This window comes from Ambystoma mexicanum, chromosome 3p, assembly GCF_040938575.1.
Source record: "Ambystoma mexicanum isolate Mex_15411 chromosome 3p, UKY_AmexF1_1, whole genome shotgun sequence".
Taxonomy (NCBI): domain Eukaryota; kingdom Metazoa; phylum Chordata; class Amphibia; order Caudata; family Ambystomatidae; genus Ambystoma; species Ambystoma mexicanum.
Window position 1 is genome coordinate 252,741,761 of NC_090925.1, and position 22,210 is coordinate 252,763,970.

At 45.7% G+C, this 22,210-nt stretch overlaps 1 protein-coding gene across 5 annotated transcripts in view; it reads left to right on the top strand.

The window, feature by feature from the left end:
- OSBPL2 (oxysterol binding protein like 2) overlaps positions 1-22,210 on the top strand; it is a 1,093,509-nt gene that overhangs the window by 959,878 nt on the left and 111,421 nt on the right. For all 5 annotated transcript variants that reach the window (XM_069650733.1, XM_069650731.1, XM_069650732.1 and 2 more), the window contains one exon: positions 5,879-6,002. In XM_069650733.1, coding sequence (XP_069506834.1) covers positions 5,879-6,002 — 124 coding nt within the window. The remainder of the gene's footprint in view (positions 1-5,878; positions 6,003-22,210) is intronic.

A 22,210-nucleotide genomic window follows, 5' to 3' on the forward strand; every position in this document is an offset into this window, starting at 1 on the left:
GGCAGAAAAGTTGCCTCCACTTCCGCCTATTAGGCATGAATTGCAAACACCACAACTCTTTAGGCAAGCTACAATTGCCACCAGTGTGAACAAGTAGCTGCTTTGGTATCCTCTGCACCTGAACCACTGAAGAGCCAGTTGGCTCAGCTTGCATCTGATGGAAGATCGGTATCGGGATGCATTCTAAAAACCAACTTTGATGCAGGATATAATGCTGGAAGACTAATCGCAGCAGGTACTGTGATAAAGCGTCACACATGGTTAAAACAGTCAGGGTTCAAACCCGAGACCCAAGCTACTCTTATAGACGTTCCGGTAGAGCCGAACGTTCTATTCGGCAAGGCAGTGGAGGAAGTCTTAAAGACAGCTAAAGAGCAGTATGAGACACTAAAATCTCTCAGATAACTTACAAATAAACCCTCAGGGCAGAGGGGAAATTCTAATTTTCTTCACTTTCGCGGCCATAGCTCCCAGAGGGGTTCAAATTACTATCAGAATCGAGGAACCTCATGGGGCAACAACCAGTTCCAAGCATCACAAACCTTCCCCAGAGGACAGCGCAGAGGCTGCACTAAGGGTAGAGGCAGCCCCGCCAGAGGTGCTCCGCCACCCAGTAAACAGTGACGTTCCGCTTCGGGTCCCCTTCCATAGATCCCCATTAGGGGGGTGCCTTTCCACCTTCACCCACGCATGGGAAGGGATCACTTCGGACAGATGGATGCTGTCCACAGTGTCCGCAGGATACTGTATAGAACTACATGAGCGCCCCCACGACCATCCTCCAAGACAGAAGGTACACTCGTTGGAGCACCAGAAAATCCTTCTAGAGGAGATCGCCATTCTACTTGCAAAGGACGCCATAGAACTTGTCCTGGGCAACCAGGTAAACAGGGGTATTTATTCAACCTACTTCCTTGTGCCGAAAAAAGATCTTACAATGCGCCCAGTATTAGACTTGCGCCCTGCAAACAAGTATGTCAAGCCACAAAAATTCTGCGTGACTACACGCCAAGAGGTTATCCCCCTACTAAAAAAAAGGGGGATTACATGGCAACATTGGATATGAAGGATGCCCATTTTCATATTTCAATGTTCCCAGCGCACAGAAGATTCTTGCGTTTCAAGATAGACAACCAGCACTACCAGTTCAAGGTGCTGCCCTTCGGTATAGCCTCGGCTCCAAGGGTATTCACCAAGGTACTGGCAGTGGTGGTGGTGGCGGCGGCGCACTTTCGCAGGGAGGCAATCCCAGTGTACCCTTACCTAGACGACTGGCTCATCACAGGGGAAACCCCCTTAATTTGCACACTAAACATCCAAAGAACCATCAACCTCCTCTTCAAATTGGGCTTCTCAATCAACGAGAAAAAATCAAGCCTGGTGCCAAGCACCTCAAAACAGTTCCTAGGAGCTGTACTAAACGCCCAAGAGGGGTTGGCCTTTCCATCAGAGGAAACAATTTGAAATCTGTTGCTGCAAGTTCCTCAATATTAGGCCGGTCGCCAGAAAAGGGTGCGCAAAGCGATGCGTTTGCTAGGCATGATGGCATCTTGCATTTACCTGGTACGCCATGCGCGCCTGCGACCCATGCAGGAATGGTTGGCGAAACAGTAGTCTCAAGCAAGTGGTCAGTGGGACGATCTAGTGGTCGTTTTGCCAACACTAGTACAGAGTCTTCGCTGATGGACAAGAGAGAATCTTACGAAGGGGAAACCCTTCTACGATCCAGAGATACAGGTCGTTGTCACAACAGACGCCTCCCTAGCAGTGTGGGGAGCCTACTACCTGCACCATACAGCTCAGGGTCTCTGGTCTCACACAGTGGCGCAGAACCACATCAATCTGCTAGAACTTCTGGCAGTCTTCAGAACTCTTCAGGCATTCAAACCCCTCATATCCAACCTGTCGGTGCAGATCCTAACAGACAGCACAACGGCAATGTTTTACTTAAACAAACAAGGGGGCACTCGTTCGCCAAATCTGTCTGAGCTTGCCCAGAAAATTTGGAGATGGTCACTCAAACGGAGGATTTACCTGTCATCCCAAGCGCAAGAAATGGATACATTTATTGATCGTGGGTATACCACAGATGAAGTAAAAATGCCAGAATCACGTGTGGAAAAACAGAAAAGAGAAGATCTACTGATGAGAAAAGAAAAACCTAATGCTGTAACACCACTGTTTTTTGTATCTAATTACTCCAAACAGAGTAGCAGAATTAAGTAAATTATTAAGAAAAATTGGAGGACACTGACATGTGACCATCGAGTAGAACATCTTTTTAAGGATTTCCCGACATTTGCTTACCAGCGGAGCAAAAACCTCAAAGACAGACTTGTTAATACTAGGCCCCCAATGAAGAAGAAAGTAACAGAAAGGATTGGAACATTTCCTTGCTTGAACTGTAGTAATTGTGGGTACATCCTCAAAGGAGAAACAATCAACCATCCCTACACAGGAGAATGCATCAAATTACAACATTATGCTACCTGCGATACCCAAAGCATCAACTATGCGATTAAATGCCCTTGTGGACTTTATTATGTAGGACAATCTAAGAGAACAGCAAAAATCGGATGGAACGAGCATAGACTGTGTGTTCGCAATCATAACCTTAATTCAGCAGTAGCCAGACATTGGCTCAAGAAAAAGCATAACCTGGCACAAATCCGATTTCTGATTCTCGAGTAGTAGAAAGAAGGGATGTATATGAGAATATTCAGAAGAAACTGGATCAAAGAGAAACATTTTGGATTGTCGGACTGTGTACATTGGCAAAAGGTCTCAATAAAGAGATCATATACACGTGTTTCCTATAATTATTTCATAATAGCGCTGTGAGCAAGAGAGTGGAAGTACATATGCATAGGTAAACTGATCTAGTACTATGGTCTATAATTTACCAAGAATGTACCTAGCCTAACAGGTTTGTAGCTAGGGGTTTGGAATGCAGATTTTCAATTATGAATATGAGAACATAGTTATGGGAACAGCAGTTTTGTCTAATGTTTCATAACACAGTACATTGACACCAAAAGGTCTCAATGAAGAGATCAATTACATGTGTTTTCCATAATTGTTTCATAATAGCGCTGTGAGCAAAAGAGTGGAAGTACATGTGCATGGGTAAACTGATCTGGCACTATGGTCTGTAATCTACCAAGAATGTACCTAGCCTAACAGCTTGTGTCGCTAGGGGCTTGGAATGCAGAATGTCAAATATGAACATAAGAACATAGTTATGGGAACAGCAGTCTTGTCTTATGTTTAATAACACAGAATTAGAGGAAATGTGGGGCTTTGAGTATACCTCGCAAAATAATGGCACTGAAATGACCAGTGTTTTAGCACAACATAAATTTCCATACATGTAGAGGTATACCAGCGATAAAAAGTAGGTTTTGAATAAACTAATGGTTTGATTCTGTTAGGACAAACACTGATCCCTTATATATGGACATATTGGAGAATCCACCTTTTTTTAAAACACTGAATGTATAAAAATATATATTGTCATGATTTGATTCTGTTAGACAAACACTGATCGCTTATATCCAGACTGTTTGGATATTCCACGTAACAGTGATCTTAATTATGAAAATTATACATATTGTAATGTGACGAGTTCACTGGGACTCCGACTCATTTTGGTGATGGAAATACTAATTATATTTATAATTACAAGAGCAATGCACATGTAAGAACACATAAACAGTATTGCGTAGCCATGGCAACTTTTCCCGCCCTCTCGCTGCCATGGGAGGGTGGGACGCGAGGCGTACGTGCACCGGCTCCTTGGAGCCAGAGCATGACGCCTTGTACGGTCGTCATGGCTATGAATAAATACCAAGAGAAACCGCGCGTTCCCGCGGCTTTCCTTCGGCTTGGAGACACCTAACTTTACACTGCAGGTGAGAGAATGCAGTTAATAGACTCGTAGAGAAATAACAGTTACAATCTGAATGCGTTATACTGAGATATATATATTATTTATTTTTAGGTTACTGCATCCAGGAATGAGTTAGAATACAAGTTACACACGTAAAGTGGAATGAGGTACAAATTGTCTTACCCTCATTTATATTTTGACACAAATTAATGTAATGGAATTTACAACAGTACTGATCTAATTATTGGATAGTCGCTGACCAAGACTTTTTGTGTGTTGTTTTGTTGTGTTCTCTTGTGGACACGAAATTCATTACCAAATAATCATATGTATCATTTTAGTTTTATGAACATTTTGTTTAAAGCTCGCATAGCCCTGAAGATGGTGTTTATCACTGAAATACATAAGCTAAATGCAATTTCTTGACCGCTGTCTTCATTTCTGCCTACAAAATTACTTCTGTGCAACTTCAAAATAGGAGTGTGGATTAAAACATCACCTACAATTTTAACACTTTGTTTGGTGTAATCTCTGATGATAAGGATATCCCATTTGAAGTATTGAAGCAAAAAAAGAGGAAAGAGTGAAAAAATACAAATAACACCAACCAGGATCATATTTATATGCTAATTTTTGCAAGCTCATCACTAATGGGAAAACTGAGGGCATCAGTAATTATGAGGTGGTGTCACCTTGTTTTTCTTTTTGTCTGATCACTTTTAATCCTTGTGTCATAGGATTTTTTCTGACAGCTCCAAGTTAAAGTTACTATTAAATTGGAAAAATTGTGAAAAAATTGTGAAAAATTGTTGTCAAAGAAAATTTGAACTGCATTAAAAAAGTGCATTATTCTCTTCCCAATTCTCTAGGGGAGATGTACCATGCTAATGTTTGTCTGCTGGGAGGCGTGTTCAACTGTCATGTGTGGATGGCTTAGTTGGTACACACATTGTGTGTTGGACTGTAGAATCAGAGTGGGTTAATACAGGGAGCAGTCGGTGGAGACTAGACTAGATTGGGCATTTGAAGCATATTTAAGCATTGCTGAAATCTTGATCGTGGTGCACATTCGGTATAGTAATTGTGAGAAGTCCTGAGGGACCAATGACTGGGCTGGTATTCCTGGCAATAGACTGTGTGGAGTGCCGGGTCCTGAATCATAATGGAGAAAGACTCTGAAAGATATGTGGGGGCAGGCAGCAGTGAGTACTCGTCAACAGTGAAGTGAAATCACTGGTGGGAAATCAGTGGGCCAAATAGCCCTGGAACATTAAAGAGCAAAATCACAGCCAGACAGAACCGCAGCTGAGCTCCTCAGATCAAAAACACTTTGGGCACCTGGGAGCAATATTACAGTGGGGTAAAAGTACAGTGGGATACCTTGGATGAAATAGATAGCAGGGCAGAACTAGCAAGGGACAACTGCTAGAAATAATACATTAGAACATGCCATGGCATATCGCATAATCCCAGTAATCTTGACAAGCCTTATGATCTGTTTGATGTATCCAGAAAGTTAATCAAAAGCAAAAAGCTGTACGGGAGAAGTTCCCCAGGAACGCTGTTATCACCAGAGTGAAATAATATGCACAAAATTAGAACATTTAAGTGGATGGGGGGGGGTGTGAAGGATTGCTGGAATCTGACACACAGGAGTTCCTATTAAACCTTTCTGCCAATAGATTTTGCCTTTAAACCTCTCATGAGCTCCGAGCTGCAAAACATTTGCATGTACTGGTCTTATCTGTGAAGCTCCTTCAGTATTCCTCCAATAAGCCAAGCCCGAGTCTTGTATAGTGGTCATTACATATTACTCCACATTCTGTCCTATGCTTTATACATTTTGGCTGCTGTTTTGCTATGATAACATAATAGTCCTCTACTGCAATGATTATGCTGAACTCTTGTGCAAGCAAACACACACCCTGTACAGTGCCATGGTAAGCATTTGTTCACATGGACTCACTTACATTGCTTTTTCCTTTTCAGATGTACAATTTTACTAGCTTTGCTGTGACTCTGAATGAGATGGACAAGGATATGAAAGCTATTTTAGCACCCACCGACTGCCGATGGCGCCCCGACATCCGTGGCATGGAAAACGGGGACATGGGTATGCTCTGCAGACATAATTTATTTCAACGATCATTTGGTGATTTATGCTTATCTACAGAAAGTGGCTGCTTCAAGGCAGTGTTTCTCATTCATTGTACTCTTGTCATCCTGGTCTTCCATCTATCCAACTGTTTGACCATTTAAACTTCTCCTAAATAACCTGGTCACTTTGAAGTTTAGAATGGACACCCATTGTGAGCATGCCTCCACTTGTGTAAGCCCACCCCCCCCATCTGGATCACATCCATTACCCCACACATGTGCCTCACCTCATTGTTGCTATTTCCCACAGTCAATCAATCCTTCTCCTCTGCCTCTAGTTCTTCGGTTCTTAAGCACGCTTTGGTGATGCCACTTCTAAAAAAGAAATATCGTTGGCTTCTACCCTTGTTGCTATTTATCGTCTTATCTCCCTACTGCCTTTTCTAATTAAGCTCCTGGAATCTCTGGTCTCTTACCTACTCTACGCCTCCTTAAAAAAGTCTTCTTTCTTTGATCCTTTCCAGTCTGGGTTCAGACCGGGGCAAGGGAGTGAGTCAGCACTTGTCTCAATCGTGGACTGTTGAGCACAGCTGTCCGATCAGGGTGGGGTTGGGGCTCTGATTTTATTAGATCTATCAGCTGCCCTTGACACCATTGACCACCCTACCCTGCTTCACTGGCAGGCTAGTGCTGGCATCTCCGGCTCGATCCTGACCTGGTTTGGGCCCTTTCCTTGGAACCGTTCACAATCACTCTCTCTTCAGCCTTTTCAATCTAATTCTATTTCTATCACTTGTGGTGTCCCCCAAGGTTCGGCTTTATCCCCCACTCTGTTTAACGTCTACATTGAGCCTTGGCCATGCTTACCCAGTCCCACGGGTTCCGCTTCTACTTGTATGCCGATGATACTCCAATCTGTGTGCTTCTCGACGTGGCAGCTGCTGACCATCTGCGTGGCTGTTTGGAATCGGTGGGTAGCTGGATGAATCAAAACTGGCTGAAGCTGAATGCGGGAAAAACAGAGGTTCTGGTGGTTGGGCCCCTTTTTATCTACTTCTCTCTGGACACAGGCTTTTTGGCCAATTTCACTGGACCCACTTCCGACTCCATGGCATTGGTGAAGGTACTGGGCTGTAAATGTTCTGCATCCCTCTGCGTGCAGCCCAAGTTAGTATGATCTGTAAAAACGGCTACTTCAAAATTAAAATCCTTCAGAAAGTCCTCGCCTTCCTACAAGCTCACCTTCGGGCCCCAGTGGTGTCATCCTCCATTCGAGGAATGATTTACTACTGCAACTACCTTTATTTAGCTCAGCCTTTATACCTCTTGACCAGGCTGCAGGTGTTGCAGAATTCAGCAGCCACAGTTGCCACTGATACTCCTCCACGCTCCTCCATCTCGCCAGTCCTTCGTCTGTTGCACTGGCTGCCAGTGGGTCGTTGCATTGTGGTTGAAAGGCACTCTGCATTGTTCTCCATGCTTTCTATGGGGTGGGTGCAGATTACTTTCAGGAGACATTTCAACTGTATGTTCTGACCCAAGCTTTGAGATCTGAGCATTCCTTTCTCATTCAGGTTCCGAGGTACAAACGTTCTCGTGTGGGCGGTCGAGCCTTGTCTGCATGCGATTTTGCAGTTCCATCGACATCTTAAGACCCTTCTTTTTTGAGTCACTGTGTGGTTCAGCTGTCTCTTCTTAGTCTCCCTTAGCGCCATGATGCATTTATTGGTGAAGGTCTTCTCTAAAAATATTAATAACATAACATTGTACTATTTGCCTTAAGATTGCTGCCAGCCCTTTTTTGAAGGGGAATGTTTTTCCACTTTTCCCATTTTTGACTATTTTTGCACCATATTGCCCATCTCTGTTTTCCCTTCATGCTACTGACAACTGGGTTCATGCAATATATACAACAGGGTAAGCAGTTCTCGGCAGCTGACCCTCATAGACCCAGCCTGGCCCATTTGGAAACATTTTCATTGAATAAGTCACTGTCAACTCTGCACAGGAATCTTAGTGGTGTCCCTAGCAAAAACCACCTTTAGCTTCGCTAAGAGGCAGAGATCATTGCATCTAAGCAGCAAGAAGAATTTGAACTTAGGTGGTGTCAGACTTGCCAATGCCTACCCATACTGGTGTAAATGTTGCCTCCTCTACATCAAGACCTTCCACAGCCCGATCCAGAGCATGGAACTCCGGGCACGTGCATCTGCTAGTACTTCTTTGGGGTGCAGCTCCCAAAACCTTAGAGTCTGGAAATACTGGATGTCCTCTTCAGTCCAGAGCGAGTGCTCTTATAGGGCAGTGTCTTTTCTCCCTGTGTTCAGGGTGGAGTAGGACTGTCACAGTGCTAAACAGGATGCATTCCCTGCTCTTAGTTCAGCCATGTCTCTTAGTAGACATGGGTGAACTATCAAGGGCAACTACTACGAGTGCAAAGGGGTGGATAGGATAGTGTGAACCAATTCTCAATAAGAAATGATCTACACAAAGCTCTTGTACAAATAAAACTATCTTTTGTGCAAGTCTTAGTTGCAGGTTACTCTATGCAAACTTAAATTGTAGAGGTCTTTCAAAGTTCAGGAGTCCTGACCTTGGGTCCCCTACATTGTCAAACTCTTAGGGATTATCAGAGACTTGAATTATCTACTCTGGACAACAACAGTACCACAATATTAAAATCCACACAACCCGGGCAGTCTCATATTAGTCAGTGGGAGAGGTGGTGGGGCTTCAGTTGGCCTACATGGTATGCAGTTCTTATGTGTACGGTACACCCTATCCATGTTAAAAATAAGCCAGATGGTACGTGAATGACTAAGTCGCATATGCCAATGCAGTAGGCTGACGATCACTGCCAAACTTTATTTTAAAAGTTATGGTTCATTAGTGGCAACGCTGCTCTGCAGTTCTTCAGAGATTTTTTTTTTCCTGCGGCTACAGTGAGTTCCTGCAGGTAGCAGGGCAATGACTGACCCACTTGACAAGCTGCTATGCCAGAAGAACAGTAATGTTTCAAAGCTGGGTTATGGTGCAGCTGTTCTGCTCATAGGCAGTATGCTTCAACTAACAAGTGATATGGCTGTGTTCCTGCAGTTAGAGTGCAGGTAAGCAATAGACTTCAGTGTTGCTACAAAATGGTCAAATTCCAGATAGTTTTATGGATTTGTAATGATGATCCTTGGTTGTTATGTTACTAGCAAAAATAGTTGTGGTGGTGGTCTTTGTTCACTTTGGGGTATGCAGCATGGCTTTGCTGGGATTAAGGAACCTTTATGATTTTTTACATTTTTTATTAACCTTTCAAACTTTATTAGGCACTTTGCATAGTACAACAATCACCAATGTTTTGACGTAACCCAAACAGCTATGAAAGTCTGTGTCTTGCAATGAAAGTAAAGAACATTAGAAACTAAAATAAACACAAGGAAACATAAAACATAAAAATTGAAATGTGATGCAAAAATACTCATTGATTAGAACACATATAAGGAACTCTTCCAAATACAAAATGTGGTGACTTCCGGCGCCCATTCCCCATGATGCAAGTCACCGTCCAGAATCAATAACAGTGAGAATGATGACATTTCATGGGGCTTGTGATGAATGTTGGGATTATCCTGCCCGCTCACATAACTGAGGACCAGTCGGCTAAGTATTGCGACATCCACCACTGCATTGCCCTGTCAATTTTGCTCATGGCTGCCACATACCAAACTTGTGCCCACCATTCCTTAATGTCCCTGGCCATTCCAGTGTTTTGCTATGGCCGCTCTCCGGCCACTAAGAGGTGAGCAACCAAATGCGAACCCCTAGCGTTCCGTTTTTAAAGGCCCTGAGAGTCTTCGTTGCCCAATAGCAACACCAAGGGGTCGAGTTCCAACTCGAATCCGCAGATCTCTTTAATTTGGGCGACTACTTTTTTTTAAAGTTTTTTTTTAAATTACTTGTGTTTAATCAAGTGTGATTTTTACAAGATTGGTTTTGTATCGAATCAAGGGTATGACGCACCGTCAGTACATCACAGCATCAAACTTCCCAGCAACGCTGAGATAAGAATCTTGATCATTCTTCTTCATCAAATAAGAGCAAAGATAACGGTCTAAATATAGGGAGGGACACCTTTGCTCGATTAAGGCGAACTCGGAAGACCGCAGTTATTTGTGACTGAGTTTAGGATTTTGTTCTTGCTCGGTCCTTTGACTGTTGATAGTTTTTAGCGCCAAGTCCACCATTTTTACGGTTGCCAAGGACAATCTTGTGGTTTCTCCTGAAATCAGTTGGTTCCAGACCATGTCTTCATCTATGACTGCGGATCCTGTGAGTAAGGGCTGGAGGTACACAAATCTGTATTGCCTCATTTTTGGGCATGACATTACCAGATGTCTTAATGTTTCGGATTTTACAGAGACGGCATTCGTTGGACCCGGAAGTAGATCTTATTGCCAAAATTACGTGGGTCATTAAGAGATTGAGTCTGGCTTTCATGAATGTTTTCCATAGTGATTTGTTCAGGAATTTAATGCAGTAATTCATGGGAGTTTTTACCTTGTTGAATGTTGTAGGAAGGTCCACTAGGAGTTTGTTCACATTTTCTTTATCGTTGGTGTCAATCCAATCTTTGTATTCCATTTTTGTTTTTACCCTTTGTGGGTTGGTTTTCAGATCTTGTTCTGTACATGCAACAGCTCTCAGGTTTGCTTTTTGGTGGGTGACCCATTTGTTTAGTGTTTTGCAGCCCTCGCTTTTGATTTCTTCTGCTATGACTTTCTAAATTGTAGGGAGTCTTGAAGCAACATTTTTCTGTAGAGTTGGATGGAAACTTGGTCAATGGAAGTGGCTAAAGATAGAAGGCCTAACTCGCGCCTAATTGCAATCATAGACGTCGATTTGGGCACGTCCAGCACTGACTTCCATATCATGCCTTCTAGCTTTGTCCAAATTGAAGTGGGCATGGTGAGGGTTGCGTCCATTCCATATATGAGCGAAGGGACAGCTTTTGTTTTATAGATTTGGATAGCTGGCAGCAACGAGAATCTTCCAAATTTGATATCGACCGATCTTATTTGTGCCGTTAGCTGCTTAGCTTTGTCCCATAATGTTCTCTGCATCATAGTCTCTTGATTTGAACCATCGATGGTCACACCCAGGTATTTGTAATGGGACACTATTTCAAGTTTGGATTGTTCCAGGAACCAATTCTGTTTCTTGCTACTTGTGCTCTTTGACTGTGTGTTGTCCAAGATCAAAACTTTTTTTTTGTTTTTATTGATTTCCAAATTATTGTCTTCAATGTAACATTCGATGTTGATCAATTTACACTGTAGACCGATTTGGGTGTGATCTATTAGAATCAGGTCATCAGCGTATAGTATTCTTGAGATTGGTGTAGTCCCAATTTTCGGCGGGAACGCTCTGATTTTTGCTTCAGCCTATTGGTAATCTCCTAGGAAGGCGGTGAAAAGAGCTGGGGCTAGAGGGCAGCCTTGTTTCACTCCTCTGTGTGTTGAAATTTCATCTGACAGAGTCCCTTGGCGGTTCAGTCGTACACATATCTTTGTGTTTGAGTGCAGAGCGATCACGGGGTCTAAGATTGAAATTGGGCAGTCCCAGGCTTCTAATTTAGACCAAAGTTTTGTGCGGTCGACTTTGTCAAAAGCTTTGGATAAGTCGATAAACGGCAGGTAGACTTTAGGAGCCCCTGCCTTCACTTTTGATTTTAGAATATTCAACAGTATGATGTTCACGGATTTGCCTCCATTAAACTTGAAGCCCGTTTGAAAGATGTCTGTGCAGGGTGCGTTGTTAGCCCATTTCCGTAACAAATTCAGCAAAAAGGTAGCATAGATCTTCCCGATAATATCGAGGAGCGCTATTGGTCTGTAGCTCTCTGGATTTTCTCACTTCCCTTTTTGGAAATGGGGACGACTGTTGCTTGTTGCCAGGTCTCGGGGATCATTTTTGTTTTTCCACAATGCCCGAAGATTTTGCTTATTATGGCTGCCCATTCACCAGGTGATTGCTTCAAGTCAATGTTAATAAAGCCATCCGGGCCCGGGGCTCTGGAGTTTTTAGTTTGACTATCACGTTTTCGATCCCCTCAGGATCTGTCACGTCAGCCCAAGTTGATGCTGTTTCCCGTTGGAGTGTTTGGGTGCCATGTGCTGGGAAATCGAAGAGAGATGCAAAATGAGTTATCTACTTTTCTTCGGATACTGAGTTCGAGATGTCGTCCGTTGTCTGTGTTTTTTTGATAAGAGCCCAGAAATCTCAAGATTTTTTTGTACTTAATACTCTCAGCATTTCCTCCGAATCCTGTTCCTATAATGCAGGTCTGTGATATTTTGTCCATCTGGTATAGGCCTTTGATTCTTTTCCGAATGTCGACCATGATTCGGCTTTGTTAACCTTTTTTTGCCTTTCTCTTCAATTTCCGTATCCGTCTTCTTTTTTCGACAACAGCCTTGTCATACATGTGTTTGAATTTGTCCCCGGTGTCTTTGTGTCCTGCCAGCCTTTTTTTGTACGCCAGAAGAAGTGGTTGGTAGTTTGGTCTCGATTCTGTTTGCATCAGGGTCTTCTTTACTGCTAGTGGATTACATTTGGCGTTTATCTCGCTTACGTCTGCTATTGACATGCGAAGTCGGGTTTGTTGTTTGTTTACTGATACGTTATGATTGTAGTTCTGTTTTACTGGGCGATTTCCCCGCCATAAGAAGAGGAGCAGATTATGATCACTGTAGTTGGTTCTTAGTACGTCAAAAGTCTGTATGTTAGCTTGGAGTCCCTGGCTTACAAAAATGTAATCCAGTGTCGCCTTTCCGTTAAGGCCTTCTCAGGTTGGCTGAATTTTTTGATTAGGAAAAAGGCTAGTGACGTTGTGGAGGTTTTTGGAAGTTGTTAGTCATCCATGCCTTGCCTCTTTCTTTCGATGCTGTCTGAAGGCATTGTCCATCGGTACTCTTCCAGGGTTCTTCGCATTTGGCGTTCGAGTCGCCACATATGATAATATCAATGTTTTCGTATTCGACGTATATTTTGTCGATCATGCTTGCCGCCTTCGCACGAAAAGCTTTATTTGTTATTCGTTGGGGATTCCAGTAAGTGTTGATGATCGCTAACCTTGAATAAATTAGTCTATCCGAGCCTGATGTTTTCTGAGCCCATGATGTTAGGGTCACCAGCATTTTGTAGGATTCTTCCAGTTTTACGATTGGTGTTAATCCCGATCCTATACGAATTGCAGTCAACAGGCCCGATGATGGGCGACCCAGTAGTCCTTTTGCTGCGGGAGATATTTCAACCATAAAGCCGTCCAAAGATGGTTTTTCTGTCCATCATGTTTCTTGTAGACAGAGAATATCATAATCTCCTAAGTCAACGTCCCCAGTGGTCGTTAGGTGTGTGTCCTCTCGTGTTCCAGGAGCCGAGGGTGAAACCTTCTCTAGTGTTGGCGTCCAAAGTTAGTTGGGATCCTGCGATCGAAGGTACTGAGGACGCCACTTGTTGCTATTTGTCCCCATATTACTAAGAGCTGATTTAAACCATATCCACGGACCTGTGGAAGATTTCTCATTTGTGCAGCTCTGTTGCTTCTCACCTCTTGATTTGCCATTTCTTTCTTCTAAAGCTTCAACATGATGCCTGGGTGCCTGTTGGTTTGGCGACCCGTCGTGTTTGCTTCTTGTTGTGTGGAAGCGGGGAGAGCTCTTGTGTCTCATAGGTGTCTCATTAGCCCTGTGCCTCCTGTCCTTGTTCTGGGACCTGTGACGAGAATGTCTTTCATTCTGTTCCCTGGTTGGTTTGTGGCTGTAAGTTTCTTTGGATCCAAAGTTGTTGCTTATCCGATTAGTTCTGTACAGTTCTTCCGTTCTTGATATGTATCAATGCTTACGGTGCTCCATTTCGATTGGTTCTTTGCTGGTTATCAGTATTGGTTACTTTGTCTTGAACTTCCGTTAACATGAAGCCCAGATGTTTAATGTCAGTGTAAGCTTCTGGGGTAATTTCTCAGAGGGCATGGTAAGGTTCAACGAGTGCCAGGTCCTCCGTCTTAATTTTTCTCAGTGAGTGTGTCTTACTCGTACTTTTTAGTACTGTTTTTCTGTTTAGGACCATGTGTCCCTCGTTATTTACTGCTTGCTCTATTTTGAGGATCCGTAGTAGCCCTTCCAATTTTTCATCTTTCTTTGAGCAGTGGTTTGTGTCCTTCGTACATTTTTGGGCTTTATGTGCTAGAGGGGTGTTCGTCTGATTCCCCTCTCTATTCATTCGAAAATCAGTTTGGGCACGTTTCTTAATTTCGAGTTTGGATCTTTAAGCGCAGGCCTTCTAGGCGCTTTGTTATGGGCTGACCGCCTTTTGTTTTGCATTGTAGTCTAGTGGTACTGATCTACGGTATCTGATGTCCCTGTTTTTCTTTCTTCTTTTGCTGTCGCGCCCTTGCTCACAGATTCCCCAGCTCCTGAGTCCCATTGTTGAGTTATGTTCAAGTCTGAGGATGCCAAAAATTATTCTGCCGTTTTGGGAGAGATAGCCAGGTTTACCACGTTGAGAGGCCTCTGTGGGTCCCTAGCTTCGTCTTCAGATGGTCAACCCTTGTCATTCGTACCCTGGGATCCTACTTGGTCCTTCCCTTGGGTACTTGTGATTTTAGGTCTGATCGCTGCGGCTGCTAATTTCAATATAGCCTGTTGTTTTTTTGTCGGTTCTTGTATCTGTGTTGTTTCTCTTTCTGTTGTGCCTCCTAATGAATTGAACGCTGTCTTTTTTTTCTTTTGCTTGTGGCGTTCCTATAGAAGTATTATTTACTTAACCACCTCTCGTTATTTTTGCTGGTTGTGTTTTTTTTCTCCAGAGTGGATGCTGTTTCTTGCTTCCATCGCGGTTATGTAGACCTCAAGAAACGTCAATTTGGTGTTCATGGTGCTAAGTAAAGAGGTATTGTTTTGTAGCGAGTTGTTGATCGATTCGTATAATTTACAGAATGGTGCCAAGGCGATTGTTATGGCCGACATAATTGTTAGCATATCTGCTTTTTTTGTTGGCAAGTCGTTTTGCGGCGCTATAGATATTTCGCTCAATCTTCTGTTTTTTGGGGAAGTGTTAATGGTGGCTGGGTGCCTTTGTGGCCGTGGTGTGTCGAATGTCAATATCTCGTCAGAGTAATTGAGGTCCTGTTCTGCTTCTGCCACCTCAACAACTGATGGTTTCCCGTTTTTTGGGGGCTCTGAAGTGGTGAAACCCCTTTTCTCTGTTACTTTAGGTTCTCTGCCTGTGCTCAAATGAGCTTTTGTCCAGTCATACTGATTGTTTTTGGCCCCGAGGTCCATTTCGGAGTCAGTTGGTTTTGATCGAGAAGACCTGTCTACTATGATGGGCGTTTTTTTTCCGTCTGAGCTGGTATTTGAATGAACCGGGATGTCAAGGCTGCTGGTATTTTCACTAGAAGTCCCTTTTTGCACTTCGTTTTGGCTGTGTGAAATGTCTGGGCTGGTGTCTTATTGTCGTGCCCGCCTGCAAGTTCAGCCCCCTTAACTAATGGTCTTTTGTCAGTTGCTCTGCTTGTGCCTGCCGAGCCTGGTATTAAAGCTGTTTGCGGGCAGGTTATTGAGAGCTCAGCTGGTGTGTCTGTTTTGCGTGATTTGTTTGCAGGGGTGTATATCCTGTATGACCTCTAACATTTCAGCATCAGATACTTCTGTGTCTACATCCAACTTGCGTTTCTGTTGTTTAGTAAAGAAATCTTTTAGTGGACATGACAATAGTGGGTTTGGCAGAAATTTGGAAGTTACCACTTTCTTGCACTGGGCTTTTAATGTTTTTTTTTAGCTGGGGGTTTTCATGTACTTGTTTTCAGGAATTGTATTTCATGCTTTGATCTGTTTGGTTTTGTCTTAGCTTGTTACACTTTTTTTTTGTGAAGTTTGTTTCCCAGCATTATCAGTTTAGTCACTTGTTGGGGACTGAGGCTCTTCTGTGCCGTCGTCCTCCGTAGTTTTATCCAGGTCACTTTGCCTCTCATCATCTGAATAAACTACTAAGTCAGTTCGGGATGCAAGGCCATCCTTGTTATTGGTAGAAGTGGAAGTGCATACTTTTTTTATGCAGTCTTGGGGATCCACTCTTGTAGCCTTTACTGCCCTCAGGGTTCCGTCTTCTTTGTTATGTCCCAAATTGTCCTTGTCTGGGACATGTGAGTCAGGAGTAAGAAGATGCCTTGGGTTTTCTGAAAGTACTTTGGGCGTTGGTTCTTTCAGTTTGAGGACCTTGCCGGTCTCGTTCTTGTCCGTTTCATTAATTTTTTTTGGGGTTCCGGACCCCAACCCTCATGTGGTGGCGGGGCTGAGTTAAACTCACTCACTTAGTCGAGGTCCAGCTCCCGCGCAGAGTCCTGCTGGAGGCGCCCTCCGTCACCTCCCGCCGGAACCTCGCTCGCCTTAGCGATGTGTGGAGAGCTGGACAGTTCGAAGAAGAGAGAAGAGGCCCCGGTTGTAGATGTTGGTGCCGCCATACTGCCGACGCACGGGGGCGCGAGACCAGTAGCGTTGCAGGCCAGTTTGATTGGGGTAAATGTCATGGCAGGTTCAGGAGTCCCATTCTTACCACCGGTGGCTGGTGGAGAGACAACGTCGGCTTCAGAGGGCTGCTTGCGGCTTCTCAGACGCCGTGGGGAAGAGCCCGGGTCGACATCCCTGTGGGTGTAGGCAGCACTTTTGGTTGTTCCCCGATCCTGCTGCAGCATTTCCGCCTTGTCCGACTTGTCTTTTCGTTGATGGGACTTCATTTAGTCCCCTGATTTCCCCGCTGCAGCGGACTGCTGCAGACTGTCTCCACCTTATCTCGCAGCTCTGCTCGCCGCCACGCTCCCGCCACACGTTATGTGGGTCCTCCCACATGCAAAAAACACAGTTGGAAGACTGCAAACTACTGAACTGCTACTTTCCCTCAGAACCCTTGGATCTCAGGGCACCCCCCACGTGTGAATAAACGAGCCTGGAGTTGTCCCACAGCGCCAGCATTGGGGGGATAGCTGCAGATTCATTTTGTGCATCCGTTCTGGAGTCAGATACCACCTATACAGTATTAACTTAGCTTTTACTGTAGGATTACTGGAAGGAAGCACTTACCCTTTGATTCTCTCTAGTCTCTTCAAGTCTGGTGTCCTCATACACAGGCAGAGCTTAGCTGTTGTCAGACTAGTCTTTGCATGTTGTAGAAGCAGAGCTTAATTTCAAGTTTCTTCAGGTTGGCTTTATCTTCCTGTGCTTCTGGTCATGCCCCAGAGTTAAACAAAGTAATGGCGCAATCCCCCTGGTTATTTAGCAATATTGGGAGGTGAGTACAAACTTTGCTTCCATTCGATAGGATGGGGGAATCCAATCAAACACATCACAGATACACATTGACTGGTTCTCGCCATATTCAAAATTGTCCAGTCTCCTTGAGGGGCAAACATTACGGATGTCAATTCCCCATAGGAATCCATGCATCCGGACAAATCTAGTCTTGGCTTCCACTGCACTCCCCTTAGAGACAAGTTGAAGCCATGATTATATATGGCTTCATAAATGACCTTTCACCCAAAGGGTAAAAGAGATGTATCCAACAAACACTGGTTTTCTCCCTCTAGAGCATCCTGCAGGTTTAGCATGCTGAACTAACTCAATCTGAATTAATGTATAAACTGTCAGCAGCCAGGTAATCACAAATTTATTTGTGGTCAGTTTCTCTTTGAGTGTGTTCCCAAACAGATTGTGCCCCTAAACTTGGACCCACAGAGACATCCCTTCCAAATCAGCTTGCCCATGTATCGCTGGAACAGGACTCGCTACAGAATGAGGAGTTAAATACCCCTGAGCGTGTAAGGATAAACAGTTCAGATAATTGTTAGAGAAGGAAGGTTCCAGTTCTAGGTAAGGCGTTCGGAAAGGAATCTAAAGCCAGCATTGGGTACAGTTCCAATCTACAAAATGAAAAAACTTAAAGAAACAAAAGATGTGTGCATCATAATGCCAAAAATTAACAATAAGAAGAAAGGGACTTGGCAAGTTAATCCAAGAAGTCAGAATTCAAGAGATAATTCCGAGTCCCAAGCATGTGCAGGCTGTCCGACAAAGATGATCAAGTAAATACAATTCTGTGGGAGAGATGAAAGTAGCAGCTAAGATTCAGCAGGTCTACTGATGATTTCCCCTTCTGTCTGTCAGTCCTGGAAGCTGAAATCTGTGGAGGCTGAGTTTATCTGGTCCCCATCCCTTTTTTCCCGTGGGGTGAGTGTATGCATCAGAGTCAATGTGATCTGTTGAGTCGCAGGGCCCCAGGAAATCATTGGGGTAAGAAGCCAACCGCTCCTGTTTCACTTAACAAGAACTGAATGTGTTTGTGATCATATCCATAGCCTTGTCTTTTCGCAGACCCTCATACAACACCAGAGTCCTTTTGGACAGGGTTTATAGAAATTAGACGAGAGTTAATTTTACACATCTGGTTGAATTTCAGGGGTTTGTCATTTTGCCCATGTGTTAGAAATGGTCTCCCACCAGGTCCAAGCTGTCTGAGATTTGCTGATGCCTTCATTTGTAAAGGAAGTAAGTTCTTGGGCTTTGCAAGTTCTTACAGCCGCGAGGAGAAGGCCAGAGGACAAGGCCTGCACTCCTCTGATCAGCTGGCAGCAGAATTCCATCTGCTTTACGGAGCTCCAGCTGATCTCGCGCACATTGCGAAGGCCTCCGCCTTGGAAGGCATGATCACCGCCGACAAAGCATCTTTTGAATTACGCGCCGAAACGACGCCGCTTCCCGCCCGCAGCCTGATACGGCTTCCCGCCCTGCCGGCTCCACCCCCCCACCATAAGGGGAGACGGGGCTCACCGCCAGCCGAAGCCGCGAGGAGAAGGCCAGTGGACAAGGCCTGCACTCCTCTTTGCAGCTCCGCTGCGAGTGCCTCCATCAGCTGTGCTCGATCAGCTGGCAGCAGAATTCCATCTGCTTTACGGAGCTCCAGCTGATCTCGCGCACATTGCGAAGGCCTCCGCCTTGGAAGGCATGATCACCGCCGACAAAGCATCTTTTGAATTACGCGCCGAAACGACGCCGCTTCCCGCCCGCAGCCCGCAGCCTGATACGGCTTCCCGCCCTGCCGGCTCCACCCCCCCCCACCATAAAGGGAGACGGGGCTCACCGCCAGGCGAAGCCGCGAGGAGAAGGCCAGAGGACAAGGCCTGCACTCCTCTTTGCAGCTCCGCTGTGAGTGCCTCCATCAGCTGTGCTCGATCAGCTGGCAGCAGAATTCCATCTGCTTTACGGAGCTCCAGCTGATCTCGCGCACATTGCGAAGGCCTCCGCCTTGGAAGGCATGATCACTGCCGACAAAGCATCTTTTGAATTACGCGCCGAAACGATGCCGCTTCCCGCCCGCAGCCTGATACGGCTTCCCGCCCTGCCGGCTCCACCCCCCCCACCATAAAGGGAGACGGGGCTCACCGCCAGGCGAAGCCGCGAGGAGAAGGCCAGAGGACAAGGCCTGCACTCCTCTTTGCAGCTCCGCTGTGAGTGCCTCCATCACCTGTGCTCGATCAGCTAGCAGCAGAATTCCATCTGCTTTATGGAGCTCCAGCTGATCTCGCGCACATTGCGAAGGCCTCCACCTTGGAAGGCATGATCACCGCCGACAAAGCATCTTTTGAATTACGCGCCGAAACGACGCCGCTTCCTGCCCGCAGCCCGCAGCCTGATACGGCTTCCCGCCCTGCCGGCTCCACCCCCCCCCCACCATAAAGGGAGACGGGGCTCACCGCCAGGCGAAGCCGCGAGGAGAAGGCCAGAGGACAAGGCCTGCACTCCTCTTTGCAGCTCTTCGCTGCTCGGCTGCCATTTGCCACGATACTATGCAACATCACAGAGGTAAGGAGCTTGCCCACTGCCTCCTCCTACACCAAGACTTGGCCACCAGGAGCTCCAGACAACGTGCTCGCACTATAGAGCCCACCATCAGCTCCAATCCCCTTCCCTCTAACATCCGCAATGCGCGGCTATGCTCCCGTATCTCGCAACCCAACCCACCCACTTACATGGCCATACCCAGGCGGTTAACCACAAAGCCTAAAGCCTTCTCAATTACCCCCTATCCAGTAGCAAATGATACACTCCACCTCACCCCTAATTGTTCCACCTCTACCTGCAATTTCTCCCCATCCGTGCCCACCACCACTGAAACTGCGCCCCCCAGTGCAAAATGTGTGATATGCAATTCTTCTACCCTCATTGTGAATGCTATTGTGCCAAATGTGATCTCACCTGTGCCCACCACTCCCAAAACTGCGCCCCCCAGTGCAAAATGTGTGATATGCAATTCTTCTACCCCCTTTGTGAATGCTATTGTGCCAAATGTGATCTCACCTGTGCCCACCACTCCCAAAACTGCGCCCCCCAGTGCAAAATGTGTGATATGCAATTCTTCTACCCCCTTTGTGAATGCTATTGTGCCAAATGTGATCTCACCTGTGCCCACCACTCCCAAAACTGCGCCCCCAGTGCAAAATGTGTGATATGCAATTCTTCTACCCCATTGTGAATGCTATTGTGCCAAATGTGATCTCACCTGTGCCTACCACTCCCAAAACTGCGCCCCCCAGTGCAAAATGTGTGATATGCAATTCTTCTACCCCCATTGTGAATGCTATTGTGCCAAATGTGATCTCACCTGTGCCCACCACTCCCAAAACTGCGCCCCCCAGTGCAAAATGCTTGATATGCAATTCTTCTACCCCCATTGTGAATGCTATTGTGCCAAATGTGATCTCACCTGTGCCCACCACTCCCAAAACCGCGCCCCCCAGTGCAAAATGCGTGATATGCAATTCTTCTACCCCCTTTGTGAATGCTATTGTGCCAAATGTGATCTCACCTGTGCCCACCACTCCCAAAACCGCGCCCCCAGTGCAAAATGTGTGATATGCAATTCTTCTACCCCCATTGTGAATGCTATTGTGCCAAATGTGATCTCACCTGTGCCCACCACTCCCAAAACTGCGCCCCCCAGTGCAAAATGTGTGATATGCAATTCTTCTACCCCCATTGTGAATGCTATTGTGCCAAATGTGATCTCACCTGTGCCCACCACTTCTAAAACTGCGCCCTTCAGTGCTAAATATATTATATCCAACTCCTCTACTGCCGTCCACCACAACACCACTGGAGCCCCCTGCTCCACACTGACCACGCCCATCACCTCACCCTCTCCTCCCACATACCCCTCCCTAGTCGTCACAGAACCCCACCTCAAATGCGCCATGATCAATGCTAGATCCATCAGCGCCCACGCTCTAGACATTCACGACCTCATAACCACCCATGACCTTGACCTGCTCATGATATCAGAAACATGGCTGCACGATGCCTCTGGCCCTGCGCTCTCCCTGGCACTCCCTTCTGGATACTCCATCACCAGACAAGATCGCCCCTCTAAAGGTGGAGGGGTCGCAATCATCGCTAAGGACTGCTATAGTATTAGAAAGGTAGAAAAACCCCTACACAGCAACTATGATTACCTCCAAGTCAAAATTATCCTCTCCCCCAACTGTACCATTAACGCTCATATTGTCTATCGCCCTCCTGGCCCATTAGAAGACTTCCAAGCCGCCCTCATCCATCTCCTATCTGACAACCTCAAAAAACATTCGAAAGCCATTCTCCTTGGGGACCTCAACTTAGGCCTCCAGGATAAAAAGGACCCAGCAGCCAAATCCTTTGACTTAGCCCTAACAACACTAGGCTATAAGAACACCATCTTTAGCCCAACGCACACTCAGGGCAGAACACTCGACTGGATTGCTCAGCACAACTGCCCACTCATCATCACTGGAAACACTCCCACCCCATGGTCTGACCACCATATCATCACATTTAGCATCCTCACCACCAGCTCCTCTACCCCGCCACCCCAACCCCTACCACCTTGCCTCACAAGAAGCTCCCGCCAGCTCACTAAGGAAAGACTACTGCCCTTCCTACAAGGCCCAGCTTTCAGACCACCTTTCTCCGCAGACCCAGAAACTCTTGCATCAACCTACGATGCTGCCATTAAAGCAGCTATCAACTCCATTGCCCCACTAAAACCCCGTAAATACAAACCCACCACCCACTCTAACTCCTGGTTCACCCCAGACTTGCTCGCACTCCGTAACGAGAAAAAGGCAGCACTTACTCAGTGGCAAACGTCCCA